We start from the raw sequence: 13,271 nt of genomic DNA, 5'->3' as shown, positions 1-13,271 counted from the left end.
TGTTTTTTAAAAAATATATAAAATTACTTTGTGTTTCCCCCCACTGGGCTTTCAGATAAATATTTTTCATGGTTTTACTTTCCAAATATTAAGACACGTAGTTGAAAAATAAAAGACTTTAAAATGAATCAAAGCGTGAGTAAGAAATATCAGGATGCTAGTATTTCTTACAATTGATCTGCTTTACCACCTCCTCTGTTTTAATACTTGAGGTATTTTTTCCCAGACGTCTGTTTTATTTTGTCTATCACAGTTGGTTTTTCCATTAAATAGTATATTTTATGTTAGTTTTACCTATTTCAGTATAATTGGTATGTCAAAATTGGGTTAGCATTTATTTATGCATGGTTTTTAATATGGCTTTGCAGTATCAATAGATCTGTGTCTCATGCACTACCACTGTTTCCATTTGGCTGGTGAAGTGGGGTTTCTGGATTCCTGAGAGATTTGAAATGGCCAGATTACATAGAACTCCTCAATGAATACTTGCTAATGCCAATTTGGGAAATTTGTGATAGCGCTTAACATGTGGGAAAGTCCCAGAATGGGCTGAGATCTCTTTGGCAGGATCATATCTAGGTGAAAATTCAGTTCAAAAATTACCTTGAGACTCCCGGTATTGTACTCTGTTTTGTGGTTTCATGATAGTTGATATACAGAACATGGGCTGGTGAATGATATGATAAATGTCTGAATGCCAGTGCACTCTGACTCCTTGGGAGACACCAGTCTTGCTAAGGCTTACGTGTTTTGCCTCCCTCCCCCGTTTATTTCCTACCATGTTTAACAGAATTAAAGACAAATAATGTGGGTGCCAAACAGCCTAAAATGATAAACCTTTTGAGCTTTATATTGAATATGGGCACTGCCAGTATTTTGTTAGAACTAGAGCACTTGTCTCCCTGCTTCTGTGCTTCTCAGAGCAAGGGATGCCATGCTTTAGTTGCTCTGCATCTGAATTTATTCCCGATTCCTCTTTTATAGTCTTGAGAGACAGTGTGTGGTGAGTCATTAGCATCAATATTATTTCAGTTTCAGTCAGACTACATATCCATACTTGGAAGAAGGCGTTGGGTGGATTTCTTTATTCATTCAGAATAAATTCCTACTCAGATACAAATGTTGCTCAGGATAGAGCTTTGAAATGGATCCTGATTCTTTAAATTCTTTCCTGTCTGTTTCAGGAAACAGTGAGATCCTGTTGATAGTAAAGTACAATGTGTCTAAAGTTCACTTCTAAACACTCTGCTCTTTGCAATGAAAGTCATCTGCATTCTCTTTATAATTCAGAGCCGCAAGAGATCTGTCTCATCTTGGAGATCTGATCCAGTATCATTTAGGAAAAAAAAATTCTTGATAATAATTCTACCATTCAGATTAGGGAAAGCAGTAAAGCTTTACAGCTTCTGTCGTCTTAAAAAGGTATCATGAGACTGGGGAATAAGGACTTGGATTATGGTTTGGGAGATTTAGTTGTTTGGAAAAATAGAATGATTAGTACAGTTGTTATTCAAGTTTTTAATCAACGAAAGCAAATGGCATCTGTTTGTTATCATTCTTTCTACAGAAGACAAAGGCTCAGGTCCCGATGGTGCTGACTGCTGGTCCCAAGTGGCTACTGGATGTGACTTGGCAAGGAGTGGAAGACAACAAAAACAACTGCATTGTGTACAGCAAAGGTAAGTGCAAGATTATTTCTCTCTCTCTTTGGATGTATTGAAACCTGAGAGTTGCAAAGCAGCACCAGATGAGCTGGAATGAGAGTACAACGTAAAATTTGATCCTCTCTCTTCCTTTTTCCCTTATGGATCTCCATAACTTGTATCTTCAGTAAAGCCTACTGGGTATTCTTTTTTTTTTTTTTTTCCCATGCAGCATAAAACAAAAGGTATTATACCATTAATTACTTAGTGCTGCTGTACACAATCACCTCACTGCAGTTTTGAGTGTCTTGAGTTGTACCTTCCTTGCTTGTTAGCTTTATTGATAGTGGGTTTGATGAAATCCCAGATTCTTCTCTTAGGCATTATCCATCAAAAAGTAAATTCCTTTCAAAATTCTGTAATTCGTGTCAAGGTGCATGCTCCAGGAGGCACTGCATTCCAGCCGGTTTCTTGAAATCACACATGATGAGAGGATAGCTGAAAAGGAGGCCACTGCAAAGATTGAGAATTCCTCCCCATGGTGATTTCTGAAGGGCAGGAGGCAAATGGGAGAGAGGAAATGGTGGCTTGCAGAGTTTTGCCTTTGATTTGCTCAGTGTGACATCAACCTAGCCTGCATCATACAGCTACACCCTGGCTACAAAGGAGCCACCGCTCCGTGACACACATCATGGGACAGGCTCCCCCAAACACAGTCCCATCCTCATGTGTGGGGTGGTTTGTGGCATTTTTCTCCATATTCAAGTTCCGGGCCCTGGCTGTGTACTTTTACAGTGAAATCCCTAATCTCGCTTCTTCGTAAATATTGCAAAACCTTGTGCTGCTTCTCATGTTTAATTTCTTCTAGCTTTCTTTTTTAACCAAATAGACCTACTGAGATCAAAGATGTATTTGCACATTGAACCTAGAAACCATAAAAGCATACAAGGGAACAAGCAAATAAGCACCCCTATCAATATATTAACATATAAAACACTAATCATAACATCAAAGACTCTTAAAAACTTGCTAGAAACAATTACAACTTGTTCCTATAATCATTACAATTTGTACACTTATAAGAGGATTGCCTTTCAACTACCATAAGCCTTTGAAAGTTGAAACACCGGAAAGAGGGAATTTGCAAGCTAAAAAAACAATCTGCACACCAGGATCTGATTATATTCCTTTTCCTTCTGTAATTGCTGGTCCCATACCCACTCATTTTCTAACCCCACATACCTGCGGTATGCTTGTGGGAGCTTTTAGCTGGAAGGAAAGTGAGGTTTTCCCAGGATATGTCAGTATGTTCTATCAAAATGGAAAGCAATATTATAGTGAATCAATTTACCAGTGCCCACATTAAGAATGCAAAAAAATACTAAAGATGGCTTGGAGTGTAGGATGGATGATTGGGAATAAATTTTTGTTGTATAATACCTTATCTCGGTGATGACCATATAATATGGAGAAACCAGGAGAATAGCTGTTCTCCTCTCATAATCCAAATCAGTTGCATCTTTAAATCAAGCATTCTTTTAGAAGAGATGATTGTTAGTTACATAAGGAAAAAAAAGCTATAACAAGATTGTAACTCTATGTTCAGTGGAGTACCTTAATCAGAACATGTTTATGTGTTTGCATTACAATTAGATATACCTTAAGCTGCTTGGCAATAAACAGTCTGGAGTAATTTGTATAAGCTTATTAATTAACTCATAAAGCATGCATTGAGCCCAACTGTGTGTTAGCTTTGTATGTGGTTAATAACTGCCACCCTTTATTAAGCACCCCTGAATATTCTGCTTGTCACTCTCATACCAGTTTCTAGGCACTTGTCTCATTGCTCTTTCGTCTCATTTTATGATCATCATTTTATGTGTTCGAGGACAGAGTAAGTAAAAAGTTAGCTATTATTGCTTGCCTTTCCAATCTACTCAGTATATTAAGCAGTATATACTGAGGGCAAGGATTATTTCTTAGTACTCTTTTTATCCTTGATCTGGCATGCTGCCTGTACAGAAAGAGCATGAGGTAAAAAATTATTTGTTGACCAATTAAACAAATGATGAATGGTTACAGAAACTGTAATAGAAACATATGATATGATGATGAACTATATGAATTCATGTTATTTAGTAGTTTTTAACCTACAAAAGGTAATTCAATATTGTCCAACTTACAAGAACAGATGGTATTGCAGTTCAAATAACAAGGACTGCAGTAAATACTGTATATGCATTATTTCATTTAATACATTCTAGTAGGTAATTAACATCTTTATCCCATTTTACAAAAAGTGAATTTGAGACATAGGTAGATGAAGTAATTTGCCATGGTCACATAGCTACTAAGTGTTTAAAATGGGATTTAAGCACACATCTGTCTAACTGAAGTCTGAATTATACATATTAGAATAAGTTATTTCTGAAATTTTCAAACAGTTTGATGAGATGAGTGATGTGTTTCTCATTTTATACAACCTGACATTGTGTGTGACTTAGAGCGATAGTGTGGTTGTCTTTGATCATGGAGAACTAACAAAGGAGCCAAATTTGAATTCTGGTTCTGATAATTCCAAATCCTATATTCTCTGCACTGCGTGACCCTACATTTCCCCTTGACATTATTACATGATGAGTATATTCGCTAAGCCCACTCAGGCATTTCTGCTCAGAAATCACAGAGTATTATAGCAATGTGCACTTCCCAAGGTGCATTTTCACAAAACTCTCAGATGAAAGAAAATGCCACAGGGCCAAATATTGCCTATTTTGCCCCCCCCCCCTTGAAAACTCACAAAGCCTGATGGTATTAATGATCTGAGAATTCCCATAGTAAAACAAAACAAAAACCTGTGTAACTCATTTGACTATGTGACATGCATATTTTTTCCCAATGGACATCCATTGAAACGTTGGAATTCGTGTTCTGGGTAATGCACTTTGGGAAAACTCTGTAGTAGACCACTCTGATCTCCTAGATGGGCTTCAGAGGCCTGATGCGAATTCCTAGTATTCAGATTGCCCTTAATAGTCCATTAAGCGTTCTGTGAATACCTCAATATTCTGGAATTATATGAGGGATTGTTCATATCATGGAAAATATGACCCTGAGAATCACTCCTGCAAGGATCCCAGGGACTCTGACACCTTCTGTCTTCACAGATGGCAGGTATAATAAGCCTTCTCACAGCAAAAGAGTTTTGTAGTTGGAAGGGTTTGGTGATTTAGATTGAACAAGTACACATTGGCTTGAATGTCCATGATATGTGAGGCATTTTCATAATATGTATGTTATTTGTTAGTCAGAGGTTTTTGGTTTTCAAATGAGAAAAGTCACAATGAAATTGACTTATGCAAAAAAAAAAAGTCGAAAGTGTGTGTGTGTGTGTGTGTGTGTGTATACTGAGGGTAGGGGGATTCATCTGTTTGTGTAACTGAGAATCCAAGGATATTCTAAACTTCAGAATCAGTTTCATTCCATTGTTCAAACCTTGTCTCCAAACTCTCTCTTCTTCTGCCTCTTTCTTTTGCGCATTTCATTGTCAGATAAGTTCTCATCAATTGGTGGGGGGCTCTAGACTTATTCTACAAGCAGAACCATTCCAGTGAAAAGAGAGTTTTTCTTGGTTTTGTTGGGGTCACATCACATACCAATCCCTGACCCTATTAATCACTGTGACTCTTCCTTGCAAACTAGAATCATCTGTAGAGTAGAACTAACCCCCCAGAGACAGAGGAGAAGTAGCTCCCCAAATGAAACCAAAGTGCTGCTTCCAGACACAAAAGAATGGTTACTTGATGGCTGAATACCCATGCACCCAGATACAACACATTGCTCCTAATGGCTAAAAAGCTCTCATTGAAGATGAAAAATAAATTTCTTATGCCAAAATTGCATTGCGTTATTTTGTTTTCTTCTGGGAACCTAAACTTCTTTGCCAAGAGCACTTTTACTGGACGTGGCTATCTGAGAATACCTATTTACAAATGGAATATAAAATGCATATGTGTAGCATATTTTAAATGACTTGACTGTGAAATTTTTATTAATATTTTCTTAGGGCACAGAAGAGAGGCCAACTTAGTGTGTAGCTGTTACCATTTGAGAGATATACTTACTCTTTGAATATTACTGAATGTGGGCTAGTAGTAAAATTAAATATAATTGTAAAATTTTCATTTCCAGGGTGTCCATCAAATAATTATTATAAAATTATATCACTTAGTGCTATTTGACAGGCTGCCATCATCCTGTGTTATCTAAGTGAAAAAACTATAGTATTTGGCATTAATATTATAATCTGATGTAGTTTTTTTCCTGCCTCAACTATCCGCTGTCATTCCAGAAAGTAATTAGCTCATCCAGACATTGATGGACCAGACTTGTTGGGTTGTCTGGTTTTTGCCATTATTCTCAGCAGACTCCAGATAATTCTAATTTACTTATCTCCAATGGAAAAGTACTAAAAAGCACCATGCTGAAGTTAAAGAGAAGCTGCTGGAGAGGAGGGTGACCAGAAGCCTGCCTACTTACTCCTAAAATCCATGAATGCCTGTCAAGCTTTGGAAATCAACTTTTCTTTTCTTTTCTACATACCTTCATATGCTTTATAGTGTTTGCACAGAAAGGTGACTTTTCTCATTTGTGAAAAGTAAGCAGGTTACTTCAAGTTTCATGTTTTTGAGCATTCAAAATTAAACCTTTAGCATCTTCCATGCGGCTTTGTTCATTCAGTTCACTTCAGAGGAAGCATAATTAAATTATTTGCTTTTCTGTGGAATCTTATTTCAGAGCAGCCACATCCTCAGGTACCTAGATGAAGAGAAATAAACATTGTCAGTCAAAGAGTGAAAAAGTATCAGCTAGCTCTCACTCTCACTTCAACCACAGAAGAGTTCTCTTTACATAAAAGAAAAAAACTGTTGCTCAAATGGAACCTTGAGCAAATCACTTTTCCTCTTTAAATGAAAGAGCAGTGGCCTTCTCGCAGGATTCTTGAGAAGAAACACCTGTATCCATGGCTACCTGTGTTATTATACATATATTGCTGATGATCTTATACTCAGTCCAGTTTGCCCTTTTGGTTATATGTCGGGAAAGATCCAGAGGAAATGAAGCCAGGCCTCCATGTTAGTATCAAGCAAGTGTGTGAGAAACCGTTATCATCTGATACCAGATTTTTTTTTTTTTCGTCTTTCTACCTTTTTTAGGGCTGCTCCCGCAGCTATGGAGGTTCCCAGACTAGGGGTCAAATCAGAGCTGTAGTCACTGGCCTATGCCAGAGCCACCGCAACGCAGGATCTGAGCCACATCTGCAACCTACACCACAGCTCATGGCAACGCCAGATCCTTAACCCACTGAGCAAGGCCAGGGATCGAACTCGTAACCTCATGGTTCCTAGTCAGATTTGTTAACCACTGAGCCATGACAGGAACTCCTGATACCAGATTTATAGCCAAGAATTCCCTAAGTCCCATTCGGTGCCTATGAATCCAAAGTATCTACACAGAACTGCATTACAGAATCAGAGGCCTGAAGCCTTTGCCTGAAGATGTTTTTTTCCCCTTGGGCACATGATATTTTTGATGAAAGTCACATTTCAAATACTAGTGTAAAGATGGTAATGATGATAATAATGTTAAAACTAGTAATAGCAGCCATTCATTTATTCAGCACTTATTCCATGCCAGGCATTGTTTTAAATGCTTTACACACATTTTCTGGTTTACCATTACAACAAAATCATGATGTAAGCAAAATGATTCCCACTTTACAGATGGGTAAACTCAAGTTTCTATAAGTTAAGGAAATAATTGAAGGATACATATATACATAGCTCATACATGATGAAAGTGGGATTAATCTTGAGTGTGTGGACCTCAGTTCCCAATTATGCAATTAGAGTTTTTAAGACACCATTTACTAGGAGAAGATTATAGGTTATTGGTCTTTTTTGCAAATTTACATACATATTTATCAGGGTTTTTTTTTTTTCTCATATTGTGGTTTGTTTTTTAAGAAAAAAGTGTTCCAGAATTAAAATAGCAGTGACAGTAGTTCCGCTAATTTCTATGTTGCTTTGAAGAACATAGCAACTTTTTTGGGGGGTCTTTTTAGGGCTGCACGCACGCACGGCATATGGAGGTTCCCAGGTTAGGGATCCAATTGGAGTTGTGGCCACTGGCCATAGTCACAGCAATGCCAGATCCAAGCTGGGTCTTCGACCTATACCACAGCTCATGGCAACAGTGGCTCCTTAACCCACTGAATGAGGCCAGGGATCAGACCTGCGTCTTCATGGGTACTAGTCAGATTCGTTTCTGCTATGATGGGAACTCCCAAGAGCAACTTAAAGTCATGTAAAAGTTCAAAATAAAAATTGCAGCAATGTATTCAATTATGTATACTTTTATAATCTTATGTATATAATATGAGTATGTATGCGTATGTATAAGTGAAATGAATGACAGAATGGTAGAAAGGAAAAGAGGGAGGAATTAGGAATATTTGGTTATTATAAGGTACTAACACTATCCAGGAAGTGATATAGTGCAAAAAAAAAAAAAAAAAAAAAGACCAGTCTCCAGGTCACTCTTTGACCATCATCAAAGTTCAGATTTTGCTTATTCGCACAAATGTAACCATGCAATTAATTCTTTTAAGCCCTTATTGACTGTGTACTAGGTCCTATATTAGGTATTGTTGAAATAACAACAATAATTCTAATACAACCTAACCTGGGTAAGCAACTTTCTGCACACTGACCAAATTGATCAACTTTTTAAAACAAAGGTTTTTCATTATAAAGACCTTTGCTGAAGTCTGGACTACTTTCCACTTTAAAATAGAAGATCTGTTGCATGTTCCTAGAATTTTGAAACAACAGTCTTGTCAAACATGGCAGCCAATTTTCCGAACCAGTCTACAAGTTAATGTGAAACTTTACTTAAACAACCTCATACTATGTAAAGAAGAAAGTAATTTAAAAAGAAAAAAAGTGTGCTCATCTTTAAGTGTTTATTTAACCATTCTGTAATTCACAGAAAATGTATAACTGTTGTCTGGTTTTATAGTAGTCTTAAAAGAGGGTGGGTGCCTGAACCAAATATTTAGCAGCGGGAATTATAAAATCATAAGGCGATTAAGTTAGCTAGTTGCAGAATTCCAATATTGCTTTTTAAATGACTTCAGGATATAGGAGGTACTAAGGTTATTATCTGTTATCAGGAATACAGTGGAATTGTACAACTGGATAATAACCAAACAAACTGACACAATGTAAAATTACATTATCAGTGTGTTAAAACAAAATTGCGCCCTAAAGGAGTCCACATGCCAGCTCAGAGCTGCAGTGTAATTATGCTTAACTCTGATAATTAAAATACAGCGGAGATCAACAGAATCATTTTCATTAAGAAAATTATTAATGATGGTGGTATAACAGTAATTGATTGCAGAGCACCACAGGATAACGCGATGCCGAAAACCCAACATGTTTCATGAACATCTGAGTCTTTTTCTGGTTATATTTTATAAGAATGAGAGATGTTTTGAGGAGTGAACAATTTATTATGCCTGTTCTAGGAATCAGCGGTTGTAAAAATGGCTGCTTTAGAAAATCATCTTTTTGATTCAAATTGTCATTTCTGAGGGGTTCTTAAGGTCAAGACAAATGACCCCACCAGTGAATATGTTATTTACAATGGAGCTGTCTGTTGCAAATTGCAGAATGACAGCAACTTCAGCAAATATCGGGCCTTCTGCCATTTCCATTTTTTTACTATGCATTTACTGTTTTTACAATTATGTTAGTGATTTACCGATGTTTTTTCAGTCTGGATCTGGTTGTTCTGCACAGCTTATGTCCTGAGTTATTATTTAATGTATGCTATTTAATGGAGAAAATACATTTGATTTTGTATCAACATCACTGTGAGTTTCCTTAATGAAATGTTGGGAAATAATCTTGCATGATAATACTATTAATTACTTCAGTGGATTAGGTGTACTGTCATATGTTGGAGGAAAAAAATATCCTAAACCACCCTAAATCCATGCACAAATGAAGCTTCTGTCTCTTAGGGGTAAAAACCCAGGTAGGATGCTGGCAAATGATAAGAACTAAGGCTATATCAGTTTCATAAGTATAAAAATGAGAAATAAGAGTGGGGTCTTTTGAGAGGTGACTCACTAGCATTCAAGGATGTTAGCTTGTCATTCAAAGTGATGCTAATCTTGAAAGCTACCCCCAAAAGTATCTTTGTCAACTAAAATGAGGGACGACTCTTTAGGGCAGATTTTTTTCAGAGTAAGATACTGCAAATACTTCTTTAAAACAGTGTATTAGACAGAAGAAATTATCGCAATTCTGAGTGTAAAAGCAGAATGTGAGGTTTTATGCTTAGTGTGATTATCACTATGTTGGAAAAAGTATATGCACAAGGAAACAAGCTGGAAAGAAATACCTTGAAATTATAAAAGTATTTCTGTAAAGCTGGTGAGGTTTGGGGAAAATTTTTTCGTATTCCTCTTTTGTAATTTTCTTCACTTTGATTATTTTCCTTATATAACTGAAGAAAATATTTGCATAGGAAAATCACTCCTTGGCTTAACTACACTCCTGCTGGTTATTTTATACAACCAGAGCCAAAAGAACAAAAATCTTTGCCTTATCCATGAAGTCCCTCATCCATAGAATTTAAATTAGTTTTGAGCAATATATATTTTTCTTTAGTATCTCTATAAATGCCCGGACATTTGTTATCTCATAAGATAATTTTCCAAATAAAATAAAAGCAGTTGAGCACATGCACTGCATGTGATATGACTCAGGAGGGAAACAGAAAAATATGAAATTCACCCCTTGCTTAAGGAGCTTATTGAAAGAACTTAATTGATGAAGGTCCCATATCACTGAATTCGATATTATATTGTCAAGGCAAGGTTAGCAAAGGATGTGAAATTTTGGTTGGATATTGAAAGTTGAATATAAATTTGAGAAATGGGGAAAGCATTTGAGGAGTTTGAAACTGTGCGTCTAAAACTCTACCAGCTGCGACGCATACAGTGTTTGCACAAGTGCGTCCGGTCAGACATTAGTTAGAGCAGAGAATTTAAGATCAGTGAGGGGCAAGCCTAGAAACATTTCTGAGGGCCTTGTCATGGGTTTGGTTGAGTGCCCAGTCTGAAGACCTCATCATGGGGTAGTGGAGAGCTACTGAAAGTCCTGAGGCACATGGTTGTATTGGGATGTTAGATTATCGATTATTGCGTCAAAGGTGAGGCTCAGGTCTATCCATTAAGAAAACAAGATTTTAATCTGTCAAGGAAATAATGTTGGTAGGTCCATCCTTCTAGAAGATCATGCAAATCTTCTGAAGATAATGCAAATGTTCTCCACTGCTTACCTGACTCCAACAATGTTTCTGTACTAAATGATCTTTCAATGCACTTACCTCTTCACCATCATTGTCCTGTCTGCCCACACATCCCCCCACCCCACCTCATACCCTTGCTTCCATAGAACCTGACTTGGATTCCATGGGTCCACCATTCTGATTTCTCCCTTGCATCCCACACCCTTCTCCCCTTCTCTGGCGTGTTCTGACCTGACAATATCCTCATTCTGATCAATTCAACTCTCCACCTTCCCCTGGCTGTATCTAAGCAGCAGAAGTTAGGGAAATAATATTTATAAGGTGCTTAGAAGAATGCTTGACCCACAGAGCTATATAAACGTGTGATCAGAATAAAGCAATGGAACCACCACTACCACTCAAAACAACAAACCTATGATGATAGAAAAACCAATGCTGACCAGTGTACATTACATTTGACCACAAGGTGAACATGAACCTTCAGGGTAAGTAGCCTCACAACAGATTTCCTTTCTTAATCCATCTTCAAAGTCACTACTTTAGAATTCTGTCTCTCCGAATATATACCATTCTCTGTTAAGTAATGACCTTGCTTCTTGTTCCCCAGAGAAAATGGAAAATTGGAAGCACATATAACCCTCCAGTGTATGGCTTCCTGCTGAAATTAACCAGATCACAAGGATTGATATGGCCCATAAGACCAAATCAGAACACTCCCCTCCCTGGTTTTATAAATAAAGTTTTATTGAATATAACTATAGTGATTTGTTTGAATATATTTTGTCTGTGGTTGCTTTCACATCGTAACATCAGAGTTGAGTGACTGTGGCAGAGACCATATGGCCTGCAAAGCCTGAAGTGTTTACTACTTGGCTCTGCAGAATATGCTTGGCAACACCTGAACTAAGCCTACAACAAGGTTATTATCTTGACCTAAAAGGCCTCATGATCTGCCCCTGGATACCTCTGTGGGCTTATTTAATACAACTCTCCAACTATACTGTTCCAGTGGCATAGGCCCCTTGGTTTTGTTTGAAGATACAAAGAATTCTCTGCCTCAGGGCCTTTTCATGTGCCCCGCTCTACCCCCATATTGGTCCCTCTCTTGCTTCACTCGAAACTTTCTCCAAATGTTGCCTTCCCAGAGTGCCTGCCTAACTACCCTGCCTCCATTTCCCTCCTTTTTCTCCTCGGTATTAGTCCAGGCTGCTATAACAAAACACCATTGGCTGATAGCTTAACAGACTTATTTTTTACAGCTCTCAAAAGTGGGAAGTTTAAGATTGAGGTGCAAGCAGATTCAGTGTCTGGTGAGAACCCATCTTTCTGGTCTACCAATGGCCACCCTTCTTGCTGTACCCTCACATTGTCATGTGTGTGTGTGTGTGTGTGTGTGTGTGTGTGTGTTGGAGAGAGGGAGGGACAGAGAGACAGAGATGGAGAGAGGGCTCCCTACCTCATGTTTCTCATAAGGGCATTAATTCCATCACGAGGTCTCCACTCTAATGACCTCCTTGGCTATCACGTTGGTTGTTAGGACTCTTGAATGTAAATTGAGAGTTTGGGGCACAGACATTCAGTCTGTAACGTCTCTCTCACTTATATTCTTATTTGGCATTTTAGCATTTGTTTTAAAAATTTAGTGTCATCCTCCAAATCTAGAATAAGAGTTATTTAAGGACAGGAATTTTATCTGTTCTTTTAAGCTATGACGCATAGTAGGTACTCATTAAATATTTTTGAAGGAAGTAATGGATAAATGAATGGGTTACAGCTTCCTCTTTACTATGGAAAGCTATATGATGTATGGATTTAATAATGTTCCCACAATTAGATAATCTGAGTTTGTTGAATTTTCTGAGACTTTTCCTTTATTTCTTAACTTCACTATTGAATGTTAACTATCGTAATTATAATTTGCAAGAGGTCTTTTTGTTCCATGACTGTTCCTTTTTTTTTTTTTCATCATTCTGCTCTGTTTAATATGGATATTCTTTACTTTATCCTTGAAGATAGGAGATGGGGGATGATTAGGAAGTTGTGTGCCTTGTACATTGCTTCTTATTTTTCCCTGCTTGTTTTTGTCCCTGTATTTAGTGTTGAAAGGTTCCTCAAATGGCTAGAGATTCATGGATATCTACTTTATTATTTAAAAGTGTGGCACTAAGGGCTGAATACAAGAGCAGCCTGAGAAGGCAGGGCTTATCAACTGGTAGCTTTTGTAGGAGATCAGAGGATGACAAC

The 13,271-nt window shown here is 37.5% G+C and overlaps 1 protein-coding gene across 1 annotated transcript in view; it reads left to right on the top strand.

The window, feature by feature from the left end:
- Positions 1–13,271, top strand: part of ZFPM2 (zinc finger protein, FOG family member 2) — a gene marked incomplete at its 5' end in the record, with an annotated part of 388,259 nt that overhangs the window by 221,990 nt on the left and 152,998 nt on the right. The window contains 1 exon segment of the mRNA NM_001195374.1: positions 1,568–1,679. Coding sequence (NP_001182303.1) covers positions 1,568–1,679 — 112 coding nt within the window.

Source organism: Sus scrofa, chromosome 4 (genome assembly GCF_000003025.6).
Source record: "Sus scrofa isolate TJ Tabasco breed Duroc chromosome 4, Sscrofa11.1, whole genome shotgun sequence".
NCBI lineage: Eukaryota > Metazoa > Chordata > Mammalia > Artiodactyla > Suidae > Sus > Sus scrofa.
Note: the sequence above shows the minus strand (reverse complement) of the source record. Positions and strands in the feature narration are given on the sequence as shown.